Source organism: Engraulis encrasicolus, chromosome 23 (assembly GCF_034702125.1).
Source record: "Engraulis encrasicolus isolate BLACKSEA-1 chromosome 23, IST_EnEncr_1.0, whole genome shotgun sequence".
NCBI lineage: Eukaryota > Metazoa > Chordata > Actinopteri > Clupeiformes > Engraulidae > Engraulis > Engraulis encrasicolus.
In genome coordinates, this window is record NC_085879.1 from 12,645,077 (window position 1) to 12,663,508 (window position 18,432).

The window sequence follows — 18,432 nt, forward strand, 5'->3', positions numbered from 1 at the left end:
GGGATTTTGTCATGTTTATTATTTGTGACGATTATGAATGTGTACTTGGGCAATCTGCGTTCTATGTGGTTATGTTTTGAGTATTGTGTTTAAACTGGCTGTTTTTGTTTGGCGATGGTCGGAAGGAATTGTGAGACCAATCGCGTAGGCTAGTCTAGTCATGCAGCGTTAAGTGAGTAATTGAATTAGGGAATAATTGGCTGGCCCTAGGAAATGGGTGTTTTTAAGCTGTAGTCAAATCGTTGATGGGAGTGACCCTGATTGAGAAGCACCTGGTAACAGAGGAGGTGGCTTCGCGCACAACTGCTGCATATCGGTTTAAGCAGAGCGTTGTGCTGTTAGACTTTGATGCTGCAGAAGTAATTTTGAAGACTGTCGTATTTTGTTTGCCAGAAGTGTCCTGTCCATGTGTTTTGATGCCCACGTGCACATTTATTTTCTAATGTCTGGTGAAAAGGTAAATAAAAAGGCCTAATTATTTTTGATACTTCCGACTTCGTGCCTCATCATCTCCACTCCGCTCGTTACGCACACATCCTTGACAGAGAGGTAGCAGTCGCTCCCTCACAGACACACATTAGACAGTAAGATTGCAGTGTATCATTTTGCCCAAATGCCACCACCGCCACACCAACTTCGTGTGCACATGACGTATTGGACGGCGAGCAGCAAGCATCTCAAACTGAATTGGCTACAAAACAAAACACCACGGCGGGTGAATTCCAAACCAACCAACTGAGGCATAGTAGTAGCAAGTTCCACACACAAGCGCGCGCGCGCGCGCGCACACACACACACACACACACACACACACACACACACAATCAATGTGACTTACTATGAGTAGAGTGCGCTGTCTTTTGTCAATCACGTCGGCGTTTCTCCAGGCTGAACTTCCACATCACCTCCTGTTAGCATCCAGAACTAGCCAGCAATATCGCCACGTAACGCAGTTCATTATTAAAAACTCCAGCATATCTACTGGAGCTATGGCTGACATGTCAGCTAATTCTGCGATGTTCTAAATCTCGCCACATCGCATCAAGTTACAGAATGTTCCTTGAAAGCTGCATGTTTGTTTAAGCCTTTCAAAATTTCGACAGCATGTTTCTGAAATCATTTCAGAGAGATTGAGAAGGTTGTCTGATGATACCGATGCACCGTCTGCAAGCGCTTAAAGGCTGCGTCCTTTTCAATGGAATAACTTACTCGAGCCAATTCCAGTTCACATCTAGAGGAAAAGTAACGCCTTTTTGAAACAAAATATCTCACGAGGTATTCATTCAACAAAACTTGGGGTTATCAGTGCTGCGGCCATTCACAGATCCATCAGTGGGGATAGCCACAGTAGTTGACCTGCTAGTGCTACAGTGTAGGGCACCGTTTCCTTGTCGCTGTCCGATCCACGGAGATAGTCCAGGCTTCTAACATGTCATGTCGTGGGTTATCCAGTTACCGATGTTGGAGTTTTAAAACATTTACGCACAGTGTTATCCATATTCAGGAAAGCACAAAACTCGCATGTCTGTTCACCACCTAGAAATGTCAGTCACCTCGCTTGAGTCGCTTCCGTCTTCAGCGCGTTCGCGGAGGGACCTGCTGCGCATATATGGGCAGCAATGCGCACTCACAGTGCACAGTCACAGTCCGAATGCGCTGTAATTACGCATTGTGCGCATTTGAGCTGTGCAGATATGCACAGGCATGTTGTGTGGGAACGTAGCGAATGTTTTGGAACTCGTTTCGCGCACATGGCATGCATGGATGGAATATTCCATTTTAACACGAAAGAGAGGGGTGTGCACGGGATCTGTATTTGTTTGTAATGTATTGTGTTGCTCTTATTTCCAATGGAAACATACAAAATTCATTATTTATGAAAATTACCATTTATTTGTGAATTACTGTCCAAAGGGGCCCCAATTACTATGTGAAATTTTCCGCTCCCAGTCAGATGGGGCCCCTAAATTTGGGGGCCTAAGGTGGGGCCTAAGGCGGTTGCCTAGCAACGCCTCTATGCAAGAACCGCGCCTGCGCGCCTCCGCCCATGGCCATGACAATGTTCGGAGAAAGTGTTTCATTGCGAGCGCAGGTGTGCGAGTGTGCGCGTGTACGAGTGTGTGCGCGTGTATTTTCGCTCGCCAAAGTCCCGACAGTTCAGTAAACACAAATGTTCATAAATACACCGTTCGTGAGTTTTAAAAATAGGCTAACTTAGCCAGTGAGAAGGGGGAGGGAAACTTCACCTTCTCACAGTGTCGTTGAACTTTGATCTGTGTTTGCCACTGCAATGGTCTGGGTAGAGAGAGAGAGAGAGAGAGAGAGAGAGAGATAGAGAGAGAGAGAGAGAGAGAGAGAGAGAGAGAGAGAGAGAGAGAGAGAGAGAGAGAGAGAAGGCTTTGATGCCCATGTGTAATTGATTGATGTGCATGTGAAGATTGCAATGCTGAATAGGCCTCTCTCAACATTGAATGCTGTCTAAATGTCTAAAGCAAAACTTGGCCCAAGCACATTATGTTCAAGAGGTCTTCTGGTCTTCTGACTGTTGTAGAGAGCTTAGTTTTTGAATTGTGTATCTGTGATACAGAAGATGCTGTGAGCTAAGCATCTCTAAGCAAGCCTATTAGGCTATTATTATTATTTTTCAAGGGGGGGGGGGGTACACACTTGGGTGGGCCGGTGGGCTGGTGGGCCGATGGGCCCCCTAGCTAACTTCGCCTTAGGCCCCCAAATTGCTAAGTCCGCCACTGACGACATCTCACCTGGCCCGTGGACTACTAGGGCCACATGCAGCCCAGGTGCAGTCTCCAACGGCAGCAGTATACATTTCAGTTTTGATACGGCAGTACAACACGTGATTTACTTGCAAATCTCTTGCTTGTCTTGTGCATTCACGTTAAAAGTGGTTAAGTTTTAGGTTGGAGGAACATGTTTAAAAAGTGTTTGCAGACTACTGGTTTGAAGTGTCATTTCCTTGTTATTGATGGCTGAAAATATTCGGCCCGACTTAAGTTCTTGGTTTCAAAATGTGGCCCAGATGAAATTCTAATTGCATAGCACTGCTGTACACCTTCATCCTTGGCAGAAGAGTTGTTGAGCAAAGCAACAAACCTGACATCGCTCCACGGTTCTGCAACCTATAATTGTATAATTCGTATAATGTGGATGAAAGTGTTGGTTAATTGTAATGCAATAACAGTGTAATATCTTGGGTAAATGACACCCATCTAAAATGACTATGTGACAACCATATACTGGACAGCTGTGATTATAATTGTAATAGGGCTATTCAGATGTGGCACAGCTGTCCCCTTTGATGGCCTGGGCTGTTTAGGGCTCTGTGGGGGGCCAAGCAAAGGATGCTTTACAACCCACTCCGTCAAGGGCATAACCAGGTTTGGTCTCAGCCAGGGCCGGATTAAGATGACCTGGGGCCCTTAGGCTACAGATTGCTGTGGGCCCCCCGCAAGGCAAATTCACATAGACAGTGTCCTAATTACGAGTTAGGAATGAAGTATAACATGTCTACCAACTGTCAACTGACAGATGATTTTTTCATTATTGCATCTTGTCACAATTGTGCAATTTTTCACTTTCGGCCAATCAGGGGCCCCCTGGCAGGTGGTGGCTGCAGCCATATCTAGCCTGTGCATTAATCTGGTCCTGGTCTCAGCTGTGGTTGGGACTTCATGCTACATGCAGCCTACATGCTGTGGAAACTAGAGATGTACAGGATCCAAGATCCGGCAGGATAATAGGGTTTTTCAGACTATCCGGATCCGGCAGGATCTTAAGCAGTGGATCCGGTATCCGGCAGTTACCTAAAAATCAGGATCTGGGGCATCTCTACTTTTTACGTAGCCTAGGCTTTTCAGTCAGTCTTTCACAACCCCAATCGCTGCATGGAGTGAAAGCTCTTTGGAAGCGGCCGTTGAAGGCAGTGTGGCAGTAAGCCAATGAGTCAAAAAAATAGTTTGCGCCAACGTCATAAAAAGGGCCCACGTGTGCGAGTTGGCTATGTGTTTCAACCCTTTCGTAGGGTCCGGTATCCGGTTCCGGATCCGGCAGGATCTTAAGCAGTGGATCCGGTATCCGGCAGGATCCTAAAAATCAGGATCCGGTGCATCTCTAGTGGAAACCGAGCATGGCTACTAACTAAAATGATACTCTTGAGTTTGTAAGATGTGAATAAGATGGCAAATTTCAGAAGGGTCTCCTCTGTCCTCCCAGAATATTGGTTGTGACATGTCCCTCTGGTCCATTATGCAAGAACCATGTCCTTGAACTCAGCTTTGCATACTTGATATGCACCGCACACAGTTATGGGAGTTATGAAGTGCCTTGGGGAAAAATATACAGGACACCAGCTGATCAGTCTCACGGTTACAGGATCCATATGACGCCATATGTCGTGCAAAATTTTGCCATGCCCTTGAACATTCATTCCGTTTTCTGCTATTTGACATTTCTACACTTTTTTGTTAAACTGTAACCGAACTTGCATTGGGTGAGGCATGATCTGAATTCCTTTGTGTGTACTGTGTGCACTGTGGTGTGCTGGGTATCACAATTTAAAAAAAATTAGACTTGCATTTTAACTAGTAGGAGCTCTGAATGTAGGCCTACTCAAATTAATAACGTTGCCCGCAGAAATGCTGAAGTTCAGGGATGAATGTTCCGGGTCATGTTAACTCTAATTACATTTTTACTGACAGGCCGCCTTTGGTTATTTAGCATCACTTGCTGTCAACACACAACCACCCCAAGTCATCATCTGCCTAAGTAGCACATGCAGAGAGGACGACAGGGGGGCAAAGGGATCAGTTGTCCCGGGCCCAGGGGAAAGGGGGGGACCCAGAATTGAGTCCTGATTACATTGTATGTGTTGGGTGACAGGCCCTTTCAGAGGTCTTTGCTCGGGCTTCTGGTCCTGGCTAAAACTATCAGTGACCCTGAGCAGCACATGCATTTGTGAACGATAAGGTTGGATTACAATTTCAGTCATTATCTGTGACATGTGAAGCGCCGCATAACACGGTTATGTAAAGAGGAAACTGGATTTGGCGGTTGTGGTTGACTCCGGGCTGCTCAGAGATTGGTTTTCATTTTTATGAGAGACATGCATCATCTCTGCACAAGATATGTGTGTGGAGAGAGGAAAGTAGGGACCGGGGAAAGAATACATGACACTACAGTAGTGTGTGTGTGTGTGTGTGTGTGTGTGTGTGTGTGTGTGTGTGTGTGTGTGTGTGTGTGTGTGTGTGTGTGTGTGTGTGTGTGTGTTGAGTGTCAAGAACAGACACCTGCTGTGAGCTCCCTGATCATGCACAGGTGCCTGGGCGTTGGGATTGGGTGACTGCCATCTTCTCATGTTGATCATGCATGCATCCCATTTGTGTTTATAACATCCATCAATAATTTAGTTATTGCCATCCTCAAGCTGGGGTGCACTATGCTAGTAGAAGAATGATTTCAATGATCAACATTGTATTTTTTAACCTTTTTGACAGAATTCAAGTGCCATGCAGCTCCCCTGAATAGGCCTAAACCACATTTGGTATTGAAAGGGTTGAGGAAAGTAATGTTTCGGAGAGCACAGGAAAACACTTGATATGCAGGTCCTTTTAAAAAGTAAAAGTGAGAAAACATGTACTATCATTTAGTTATCGTACAGCTCTGTAATGTCGTATCATTTAATGCATTCCTCAAGAGCATTCCTGCTCTGAATAAAAAATACTGAAAAGCAATGACTACCTATGGCCACAAGAGGGCATCATTTCCCCGATAGAAATACAAGTAGTCAGTATAATACTTGCTAATAGCTGACCTTTGTAAGTAATAACCACACAATGGTAACAATGACACCTTATCGGAAAAAAAATACAGTGGGCGCAATAGCATGGTAATAATCCAGTTGTATCTTGTCAAATATTTGTAGGAAATAGTTGAGTTTAGTTTAACTGCACATTGGAGTCTGGTCAAACACAATTTCAATTTTCTTGTTGCTTGTTACATAGATGTTTGACAATTTAATACACTTTGACTTCGAGTTGACTGCAGCCGGTTATGTTATACTGCCAATGCTACATATGAGATACAATGGGCACAAATGAATAAGTATTAATAATGATGTTATTGTGTTTTCCTTTATGGTAACACTTTAGAATAATGGATGCAAAAAAGCATTATAAAGACTTAATAAATAATTAACTATTGATGAACAAAACATTAACAAACGTTTGTAAATGACTAGGAAATGTAAACAAATACTTGTAAATGACTAGGAAATGCTATGTTAATATTTTATATTTATCAAACATTTACAAGTTGCTTGTAAATGAATAAAATACTCTGTTATAAGGTGTGTAAAATCTTGCAGATATCATTTGAAGATATTTTTATAAAGCATTAATAAAGCTTAGTTAATAATAAAACATTTGTTTTGTTTTATTCATCATTAGTTAATTATTTTACTAAGGAATATTATTATAAATTGTTACCCACTTTATTTGTAGGCCTATATTTATGTGGTGCTGATGAAATGCTTAGTTTTTGTACAACTCGAAGTTGACTGCTGCAAAGCCTTCTGCAGTACTACATTAGCCTGGTGAACCAGCGCCACCCGCTGGACGACAAAATGTTTTGTCTACGGGTGGGTCTGGCCTCGCATAATGATTCAATGAAGCCAGAATGCCATGAATCTGGCAAACCAATTACAACGCAAAGATGTGTTTTGAATCAAAGCAGGCAGGGTTTTGAGGGAAGGTTGTTCTCATCAACAATCTTCGGATGTATTATGCATCGAGGCCAGACTAAATTAGACATCCACATTTAGTCTGGTTTATCAGGCTAGTACTACATCAAAGATTTCAACATGGTAGGCCAAGTTAAATAGCAGCACCAATGCAACAAAGCGGCATCAACTCTGGTTTCCTAAATGGGCGTGACTTTCCCATTGAACTCCAGTCATTCTCCTTGTCTAACTTTTGTCCTAAAAGGGGAATGGCTGCCAGAGGATTGCAGTTTAGCACTGCACATCATATGGATGGATCCCCGAAGAAATTCTGCATAAATTGCCTCTACTTTATCAATCATTTCTGGTTATATTGCCACTGCTACACACTATAAGATACAATTAACACAAGTTGATTTTTATGATCAATATTATCGATATTATAAGTATCAATATTATATGTAGGCCTGTGTTTATAATGGTGCTGATGAGAGAGACGCTCAACTTTTGCAAAACTAGAAACTGAGGCGAAGGCCTCTGCAGCTGGTGATGTTCTATTGCCACGGCTACATATGTTCTATTGCCACCGCTACAGCCACTTCAGAGCCATTACCCTCCCTCTTCATTAGCACTTTTACAAGAGACCACAAGAGCTGCTTTTACCCACGACAGCTGGACCCAGAACAGCTCTAAATGACAACCCCCTCAACTTCTCCCCCTTATTAAACTGCGGTAGTAGCCTATTTGCGTGTATGTGTGTCGCGTGTGTGTGTGTGTGTGTGTGTGTGTGTGTGTGTGTGTGTGTGTGTGTGTGTGTGTGTGTGTGTGTGTGTGTGTGTGTGTCTGTGCACATATTGTATGTATATTGTGTTTTATTGGTGTTGCTGTGTGTGTGTGTGTGTGTATGTGTGTGTGTGTGTGTGTGTGTGTGTGTGTGTGTGTGTGCGCGTTTGAGTGAGTGAGTGAGAGAGAGAGAGAGAGAGAGAGAGAGAGAGAGAGAGAGAGAGAGAGAGAGAGAGAGAGAGAGAGAGAGGGAGGGATGTGACCAGGTGTCAACAAGTACTGCTTTTACCCACGCCAGATGGCCCCAGAACAGCTTTAAATGGCGACCCTCTCAACTTCCATTCTTTATCAAACTGGGATTTGTGTGTGTGTGTGTGTGCGAGCGTTCGTGTGTGTGTGTGTGTGTGTGTGTTTGTGTGTGTGTGTGTGTGTGTGTGTGTGTGTGTGTGTGTGTGTGTGTTCGTGTGTTCGTTTGCATGCGTGTGTGTGTGCGTGTGTGCGCACGTTCGTGTGCATGTGTGTATGTGTGTGTGCGCTCGTGCGTGTGTGTGTGTGTGTGTGTGTGTGTGTGTGTGTGTGTGTGTGTGTGTGTGTCTGTGTGTGTGCGAGCGTGCATGTGTGTATGTGTGTGTGATGTGACCAGGCATGAATAATGACTGTTTTTCCAAATGCCAGCTGGCCCTGAAATGGCTTTAAATGACGACCCTCTGCCACTTGAGTGGGTCTTGCCTGTCTCGTCTGATGTGTAGTTGGCCTGTAGCGCAAGTCAGGAGAAAAAAAAACACCCTCCAGACCTTCCTGCCATCTCTGCCTTCCCTGCCAAGTTGGCTGCCAATTCTTCTCAGCTGCCCTATGTGTCATGATTGCCACCCAGGGTGTCAGACACACCCCCTTTTTGCCATGGCCAGAGGAGGAGGATAGCCTACTCTCACTTTTGAACTGTTGGCATGTGGGTCCGCGCACATGTTTGATTTTCTGTGCATCTTGTCTCCAAGTCTTCATTGTCTAAAGTCTATCAAATACAAACAACTCAGCATACTGTAGCTGAGAAGAAGGAATTTACAAGATCTGTGTATTGTTGACTTTTTTGGTGCTTGTCTCATACAGAATTGACTGTAAGATTCTGCTGACAGTATTTAAAGCATTAAATGGACTTGCCCCCAGTTACATCTCTGACATGCTCTCTTTTTATGCCCCTGCTCGAACTCTCAGGTCCACTGATGCCAAGCTGCTAAGGATCCCCCCCGCAAAGGAAGATTGACGGCGCTGCGTTCGTGTGCTATGCGCCCAAGAGATGAAATGCCCGTTCCTCCCCATCGAGATCCGATCAGCCAGCTCCGTCGACTCCTTCAAGAAGCAGCTGAAGACCCACCTTTTCACCCTTGCCAACTCCTAGCTGTCAAGGCGTCCCAGCGTCCCAGCTGCCGCAGCGTCCTTACTGTTCACAACCAGCCCTGGCAGGGGGCTCCCCTAGGTGGCCGATGGTCTCTGCCTCAGGTTTCTTCCTGGCTATACAGGGGCGGTTCCAGACATTTATTCTTGGGGTGGCAAAGGGGTGGCGAAGTGTATTTCAGGGGGGCATGCTCCTACACTAAGGGAAAAATATAAACACTATATAATCGACACACACACTTATGTGATACAGTGAATCCCTTAAAGTGAAACCCTGCAACCTAAAGTTCTATGTCTGAAATGATGTCAAGCATTAAGGCTATTAGTCACATTCAGGGCTCTTAATTGGGGTGGCAAATCATGTTTCTGGGGGGGCAAATGCCACCCCCTGCCACCCCTTAGAACCGCCCCTGTGGCTATAAGGGTTTTTTCTCAAACCTCATTGAGCTTTCCCCCCCTGCAAACTATGAATCAAGTGAAAAGGGAGTTTTTCCTCACCCCTGATGCCACCAGGGGCCACATCTGAGTGCCCAAATTCAGTGTGACTATCTATGACTTATGCTGGTCCCAGCCACTATGGACCTTACGCCTCTAAGAATCCTGGTCCCAACCTATGTGGACCTTATGACTCTACAATCTCTATCTATCTCTTCTTCCTCTGCCTTCCTGCTGTTTCTGCCTCTCTTCTCTACCTCTTCTTTTAATTCCATCTCTAACAATGATGTTTTTCCCATTTTTTAAGCACTTTGAGTTACATGCCTTGTATGATACAGTGCTATACAAATACAATTATTATTGTTATTATTATTGTATTTCTGACAGCAAATTTAAAGATGTCCTGTGATGGGCATAGCCAGCATCTTACTGCAGATGGGGTCACAGGCAGCCCTATTGATTATTTGCTGAAAATACTCAACTATCATAACAACACTGCTATGACATTACACAGATTCAGACATAGCAATTAAAATTTTGATGACAGTGGGGTTATATCATAGGCTCTGCGCTAAGGGGTTAACATAACTTTTAAAATCTATGGGTATGGCATGGAATGCACTGAATTATAAAATAGAGGCGTTAAAAGGAATATTCAATATTCCTGAGAAAACATTGCCAAGAATAAAAGCACAGCGAAAGAACAGCGCAAAGACACTAAATGAGTCTTGGGTGGCAGCACAGTACAGTAATATTGGGATAGTTGGCATAGCACATTGAGGTCACCATGTCTAAAGTGTGTCACTATACAATTATCTAAAGTCTCAGGAGAATGACTCCCAGAATGGATGTGTTAATGGTTATTATATATACCCCATAAGAACTTTGAAAAATGGAGCAAGTAACCCCCACCAGCAATGCAAAATAAATAATGTCAGACACAGACAGATCTTTAAAAAAAAATGTACTGGAACACTTCCTCTCAACTTTTAAATTGCATTTTCTTATTTAATAGCCTTTCTCTATATGGCAGTTATGTTCGGCTTTAAAGATTAACATGTGACAAATGGCTCCTTGAATGGTAATTCAAATAGCTTTGGCATTTTCAAAGGATGCCATTTCAGAAAGGAGTTCATGCAGAGTTAAATGCAAGTGGAGGCTCAGTCTTAACCACTCACGTTGTGTTCACCAAATGCTGCCTTTCAGTTTATTCTTTTTCTTTCCTCTTCTCATCTATTATTTTTGGAGGGTCACTGGTTTGGAGAGATGTAGCAGCGTGTTTCACTCCATTAATTAAAACCTCACATGTGCAGATTGACTTGCATAATCAAAGTCAAAGTCAAAGTGGACTTAATTGTCATATTATGTGCTCAAAAGTGGGTGCTCTTTACTTCTCCCCTTCTCAAACATGTGTGTATGTCACCCTTTCAGTACTTAATTATTGTTAGCACACAAACTTCTGATTATCTATTTGAGTTGGTGCCACTTGGTAAACGTTAAACTGCCACTGTTGGCACAACGGCTCCAGCCTCACCTGGTCTACATTAGACTATTGGCCTGAATGGCCCCAGTAGACAGGCTTAGAAACAATTAGGGCACTTGCATGGGCTGTCAGACATTGTAGCGTACACCTGGTAGTATGGTTTTCACATACAGGTAGGCCTGGCTCGGTAGAATCTAGTGGATTGAGCTCTGAGTGGTCTGATAGTGTGGGCTGTCCATAACTTGTAATGACTAAAACTGAAGCTATGGGGCCAAATCAACATTCATTCATTCATTCATTCATTCATTCATTCATTCATTCATTCATTCATTCATTCATTCATTCATTCATTCATTCTCTCAGCCTGGTGTGAAAGTATGAGTGGAGTGTGTGGGTAGGCTGTAGTCTGGTCTGCAATTCAACATGGAAAAGGGAAATCAACATTATTTAGCCAGTTAGCCGTTTTGTCTTGAATTATTAACACAAATAATATTATTATTTAACAGAGAATGTTCACTGATTCATTATGTAGTGCACTGTGTGTCAATGCAAATGAAAATGCAGTTTAAATACTTTTAAATAGAGAGTATAGTCAAAACATAACCATAACCATGTCATACACTGCAACACGATTCAGTGCTGTCCTGTGTGCTAAATTGTCTGACAGTTGGCAGTTATGCTGTTGTTGTGTATAAACGCTGCCAGAGTTCTATCCCTCACAGATGTTTCTATTTACAGCCCACCACCTGATGGAATGAAGGTTGACATTTAAAATGGCTCTTTCAAAACACAACCAGCCATTGCTCTGTCTGTCAATGTCTGAACGGTTTTGCGAAACATCACTTTAGAGTCACTGCATTGCTTACGCTTCAATAAAGTCCTAGGGAGGGGATATTTCAGAAAGAAGCAACTGGGAAATTGTCAGAAGGCCCTCAATGCAATGCAAAGTATGTACAAAGCTTCATTTCAGATATTTATTTTTTATTACAAAAAAATAAAGAAATTTTGATTGAACCATGTTGTTTGCTAGTATGGTATCTACAGTGCACATATTTCCTTCCCTCATTTCAAAGTGTTATATTGAATTATTCATCTTATTTTTAACTGTTTATCACAGTGAGTATGGAGACAGTAGGCCTATGTATTTGTAAAAATGCTCTTTGCACTTTAGCTGCGCCAGGAGTGTGGTGTCACTTCTGCCATGGTCCTGCAGTGGTTGTATGAGGTGTTGTGGTCCACCACTGCAGTTATACCCCTTGTGTGTATATGAAGAGTTCAGATGCAAAACCCTCTAACTCCATTTCTGAAGACCTGCACTTCTATATTTTTAGAGAACCCTGTTGTTGGTTTGGTTTACATTCATGTACTTGATAATACATATAAATAGTTATATTACATAAATAAAATAAAAAATAAGCAATTTTGACAGCTTTGTATTAAATAAAAATGAATTAAGATTATTTTCTGAAAAGGCACTTAGGGGGTTTTGCATCTGAACTCTTCATATGTTGTATGTGTATTAGTCAAATGTCAAAAATGTATTTATTCTTTGTGTAGCCTACATGTGTTTTTTAGACCCCATGTTTATGTGTGTTGTGTCTTGTGGTTCTGATGTAAGGACAGCCATCTTCTCTTTTAAACTGCAAACCCAGTTTACCTTCGGGTACCAATAAAGTTGAACTGAACTGAACTGAACTGACAGATCGGCCTGTCAGTTTGAGCGTAACCATTTTCAGAGGTTGACATGTTCTCTTACCTTGTCTGAGTACAATGAGTGGTATGTAAACTAACAAGGGTCCTTCATTGTATTACAACAAGCACCCTTAATCAGAATAGTCGTCATCTCAAATGCCATGATTCATTTGCCACATTTCATTTACATGTAGGCTATGCTCACACGAGGTCAATACTCAAGGAAAAGTTGTTTCATTAAACAAATAGGGCAAGTCTATACAGAAGGTGTGCCACAGACATGAAGATATAAATTCATGCATATGCAACACATATGCCTCAATAATTAATTACAAATATTGAAATGCTTTTTTGAATGTGTGTATGTGAAAATGTGTGTAATTCTGGCTATTTATCAACTTTTAACAGACAATAAAAAAACTTGCAGAGCATTCTACACACAGTAATACAATACAATGGCTTTATTTGCCACATGCATAGACAAACTGTGGAGGAACAGCATGTATTGCTATCCTTGCAGTAGCACATCATGACCACGGGGAGGCAGCAGGGGCCCAGATACATTTCACTCCACAACAAAGAGAAGAGTTTCCTGTGTTTTATTTTAAGAAATCTAAAAAAAGAATATAAATAATCATATTATTATTAATCCAACCACTTAATAATCTTTGGTTAGGGATACCGGTGAGGTCAATATTGGGTGTGTGGCTGCAAAATGATGGTGATATAATTTCATCACATTGTTCATGTGATTTTTAAAAGGGATGTCACTTGTGCTCAAAGCCTTTTTGGTGCTCAAAATCCACCAAAGGCCAATGCAATCCAGCTGGTCCACTTAAAAAAAAATAGGGCAGAGTTGACAGGTGCAAGGTTTGACTCTGAAGAAGAAACACAGAGTTTAAATATCACTCATTATGTTTACACCACCACAACAAAACCAAAGAAAGTTTTTGAATGTTCATGTGGCCTTGACCTCATAGGCATGATGGATGTTGACAACCATGAGGGCAATACAGTTTATGCCTGCAAGTACAATATTTAAAGGAATCTGACACAACATGCAGGCTATCTGAACAATAAAAGGCTATTCACAGGCACTGTACCGCTTAATAATTTAAGGCAGGGAGACAAGACAGAACAAAGTTTCCGGGTTAAGGGAAGTTTTCCAAATTTAGACTTGACGGAATGCGTTATTACATTTTTGCTTATGATTTTGTTCTTGTAGAGATAGATGCACCTGTCAGGTGAAATGTGAATGTGTATGCCATGTCGTTGTGTGCAATGTGTGTGCATACATGTTTAAAATGTGTTAATCTGTCTCTCACTCACTCACTCGCACGCACGCACGCACGCACGCACGCACGCACACACACACACACACACAGAAATAATAAATCCAATCATTATAAGATTAAAAACATTTTATTCCATCTTGTTGAATTAATATAGTAGATTACTAAAACAAATTGAAATGTGTTCATATGGCAGCTACAGTGTCCTAAAATAAAATAAGTGTGTGTGTGTGTGTGTGTGTGTGTGTGTGTGTGTGTGTGTGTGTGTGTGTGTGTGTGTGTGTGTGTGTGTGTGTGTGTGTGTGTGTGTGTGTGTGTGTGTGTGTGTGAAAGAGAGAGAGAGACTAGAGGCCTACTTGACACTAAGGCCTACTTCACACTCTGTAGATTCTGCACATACTGTACTGTATTTGAAAGACAGGGTGGGTGCTGAACGTTTAGTTACATTTCCAAAAGAGTAATAATAAAATAAATTAAAAACGTTGGACAGCGCCCGGGGTTTGAACTCGCGTCCGGTGAACCGGCCATGAGATGTTAGTCCGCTTGGATTGGAGAAGTAACCCCTGAGCTAGCCAGCGCAATGCTGTAGCGGCAAACAGGATAAACTTGTCCTTGTAAAGGCCTACGTCACAGGCCAAAGTCCAAGTGTGAAGAAAAACAGGGCGGAGACAGACAGGCTAAGACAGACATGCTACTTGATACTCAGCGGTGTAATGGCATGGCGTGTTTTAAGCCATTATTCCACTTTTACTTGATGTATTATTTTTTTCTAACCCACCTTTCTAATGTTTTGTATGACTTTCAAATTCAATGGTGAATTAAAAATGTGAGAGAGAGAGAGAGAGAGAGAGAGAGAGAGAGAGAGAGAGAGAGAGAGAGAGAGAGAGAGAGAGAGAGAGAGAGAGAGAGAGAGAGAGAGAGAGAGAAGCAAAGATAGGGAGAGAAACATAGTAATTTGTTATATTTTAACCCTTGTGAGGTGTTCATGTTTTGTTACATACAAGGTGTTCGGGTCATTTTGACCCGGGCATATAGAAAAAATAACAAAAAATGGAAAAAATCATAGCTCACGTTCATGTTCCCTTCATCCTGCTTGAGAATTTCTGTGTGTTCAGTGTGTTTTTGAGAGAGAGATATACAGAGAGAGACAGATCAGGAGACGGTGAAGAAAGTGAGTAAACTCAATCCAAGCTCTCGGATTGAGCCACTAGTGCTCTTCTCGTGTAAGGTTGCAACATTGATGCACAACTGGAGGACCGAACAATATCTGCACTCCTTTCCCCACATATTTCACCATCTGCCTTGTCTACTCAACATGTGTATTGTATCAAAGAAAATTTTGATGTATAAGCCCCCCCCAAAATGATACAGGTCAAAAAGACTCTTTAACATCTTATTTAATTTACTTAATCCTCTTTGTCCCTGATGGGACATAAGGCTTCGACGATCTGCCTCCATCTGGACCTGTCTTGAGCAGCATGCTGTGCCTCTCCCTGGGTTCGATTCATCTCCTTCAGCTCTGCCGTCGCCGTATGCCGCCACGTGTTCTTGGGCCGCCTTACTTCCTTTTCCCAGGAGTCCATCGTAGTGTGGGAACACCTGTGTAATAAAAATGTGTAGTGGGGGTTAGCAAGTGGGGTGATTTTTTTTTCCAGATTAATGTTCCTCACTGAAAATGAGCCAAGGCCCTCAGTGGGAAAGAATAATAACAGGTACTATTTTTCTCAAAAAACAAAAAAAACTGAAAACAGGTCAAAAAGACCCAAACACCTTACTAGGCTTAAAAAAAACATAATTGTGCTTTCACAAAATACACTGTGCACAGAAGTCTGTGTGTGAGTATACAGGACGTAGAGGGCTATGTGTATATCATTGTCCTCATCTTTATCTTTATTATCTAGCACATGTACTGTATTTTGTAGTATGTGATCTGTTTTGCTGTCTGCCTCTCTTGTCTCCCTTTTTCCATCTCCCATGTTACCTTTAGTAGTGCTAGCTTTTGCTTTCAGTACACTGTCATCTGTACGGACATTAGGACTCAATGGATACACATATTCTAATTCAGGGATGGGCACCTGGAGGCCTGGGGGCCACACGCGGCTGACCTCCTCACTCGGGGCGGCCCATAGATGAACATCGCTGTCGGGGCTGACACACCCAATGACCCAGAGGAAGACTACTGATGATGAATACCCGTTAATTCAAAGAATAATAACACCTCATTCAGTTTTTTTCTGGAATCTGAATCAATAATTCTTCGTGTATAAATATAGAGAAACTGGTATTTTTCATTTTGAAGCTTCTCTCATACCCAATTAGTTGACGTACGTGGCCATGTAGCCCTCTGATGGAAGTGATGAAAAACGTTGGCCCTCCTTATAATGAAAGTTGCCCATCCGTGTTGTAATTGAATCCATTTGTGGCATATACTCCATCAAACAAAAGCATTTCAGGTGTGCAAGCCTCTAGAACTTGAAACCGCTTTTGTCTGATTCTAATGCACAATCTTTTCACCCTTACTCAAACGACACAGACTCTGCCACGGAGCCTCCTAAGATGCTCAATGGCCTAGGCCCGAAATATATTGCAGATATGCTAGAGCAGTGGGAGCCACACTTTACCATGACAAGGCCCCCCATATACTGGTAGATAGATTACAGCCAAGGCCCTCTTACATGGACACCACTTTTCCTGTGCGCCCCCTTTGACAACTATAGTCTAGGTCTGTGGGGCAATACCCTATTAATACAATATTACTTATGTTCAGAGATGCAAAATATTATGATTATAATGTTCACAACTAATGGGAATATTGTTTAGCTTATTGTTTAGCCCTGGACCTCAGAAGGCAAAAGGAAGAAAGGGAGGCCAAAAATGACATGGCGACGGACCATCGAGAAGGAGCTCCAGCAGCACCATCAGAGCTGGGGGACCATCGAGAAGTTGGCTACCGACAGATCGAAGTGGAGAGACTTTGTTGCTGCCCTATGCGCTGAATGGCGTGATGGGGTTAAGTAAATATTGTTTAGCTTATTTATTTTGGTTTACGTTATTCAGTTTATTCCATCATTTATATTATTTTGCTATATTTTCCCAGCCAACCATGCCGCTGCGCCCGTAGCACCCCTCCGCAGCCCCCCAGGGGCACCCACTTTGAAAACCAGAGCATTGCTAGAGCATTATCATCCTTAAAAGATGTCTTAAGTATTCAGATTCTCCTTGTCTGGGTGTGCCTGTAAAATCCAGACAGCGTGAAATGCCATTTAGCCATTATGCTGCTGGAACCGGCTTTAAGCTGAAATTAGAACTTCATCAACCATGGCATGCAGAAAACACCTTAATTTTCATCTGCTTCTGATTAATTCATGGAGTTATTTACTCTTGTCCCTTTACATAATACTAGCCACAATAATTCTCTCTCTCACTCTAACACTAACCTGTCAGTGAGCAAATGTTTTTGCACTTTTACTTTTACCATTAACAACAAAACTACCCTAGCAAAAGGGGTCAAAACATGTGGGGTCCAGGATTTGCGCCCAACATGGAGTGAGGGTGCCAGAATGTGGATGTGCTCCATTAGAAGTGGCCTCACGAAGCTAGATTGGTGTAGTACACACTCGCGCGCACACACACACACACACACACACACACACACACACACACACACACACACACACACACACACACACACACACACACACACACACACACACACACACACACACACACACACACTTATCTTATTTTAGGACACTGTAAATGCCATATGAGCACATTTCAAATTGTTTTAGTAATTTACTGTATTAATTCAACAAGATGGAATAAAATGTTTTTTTAATCTAACAATGGTTGGATTTATTATTCCTCCCCCCCCCCCCCCCCACCCCTCTCTCTCTCTCTCTCTCTCTCTCTCTTTCGAGCACATTGAATAACAACTGTGCATGATAATGGATTATACAAATACTTTTGATATTGCTATTGCTAACTCTGTTTACTATGCCCAGATGACCTGCTGACCTTGTGCCCTCACTTGGTACATGGCATTTTGTACGATTGTAAGCATTAAGGTATTCACAAGGTAAGAGTAGAGCTGTGTGTATGACCAGAGACAATAGAGGGAGGGCCATCTTTATCTTATCCAGGTGTCTGAATGTATCCTTGACATACCTCTCTCTCTTCCCTCCCATTGCCACCTTTAGTGCCAGTTTGCTGTCTCTACACTGTTGAGTTGACTTTTTTGAGAGTGTGACAGGAAATGAGTGGGAGAGAGAGCTGGGAGAGGCTCTGGAAATCATCTCGGGCCTGTATCAAACCACATCATAACAGTGCGGTGCCTTCTTGAGCCAAAGCCAATCCCTTGTTTTCTTTTCCTTTTTTTCCTTTTTCTTTTTTTTGTACCTAATTTGGAACTCGGCATGTTATAAGGTTATGTCAATCATTAATGTATTCAAAAGATGAACAAATTACTCAGGACAAAGGGAATTTGTGTATATATATAGAGATATATATATATATATATAGAGAGAGAGAGAGAGAGAGAGAGAGAGAGAGAGCGCGCGCGAGAGAGAGAATAACAGACAGAAAGAGAGAAAGAGAGAGAGAGAGAGAGAGAGAGAGAGATA

The 18,432-nt window shown here is 42.4% G+C and overlaps 1 protein-coding gene across 1 annotated transcript in view; it reads left to right on the forward strand.

The window, feature by feature from the left end:
* LOC134439467 (protocadherin Fat 4-like) overlaps positions 1–18,432 on the forward strand; it is a 48,980-nt gene that overhangs the window by 18,392 nt on the left and 12,156 nt on the right. The window contains 1 exon segment of the mRNA XM_063189362.1: positions 15,658–15,716. Coding sequence (XP_063045432.1) covers positions 15,658–15,716 — 59 coding nt within the window.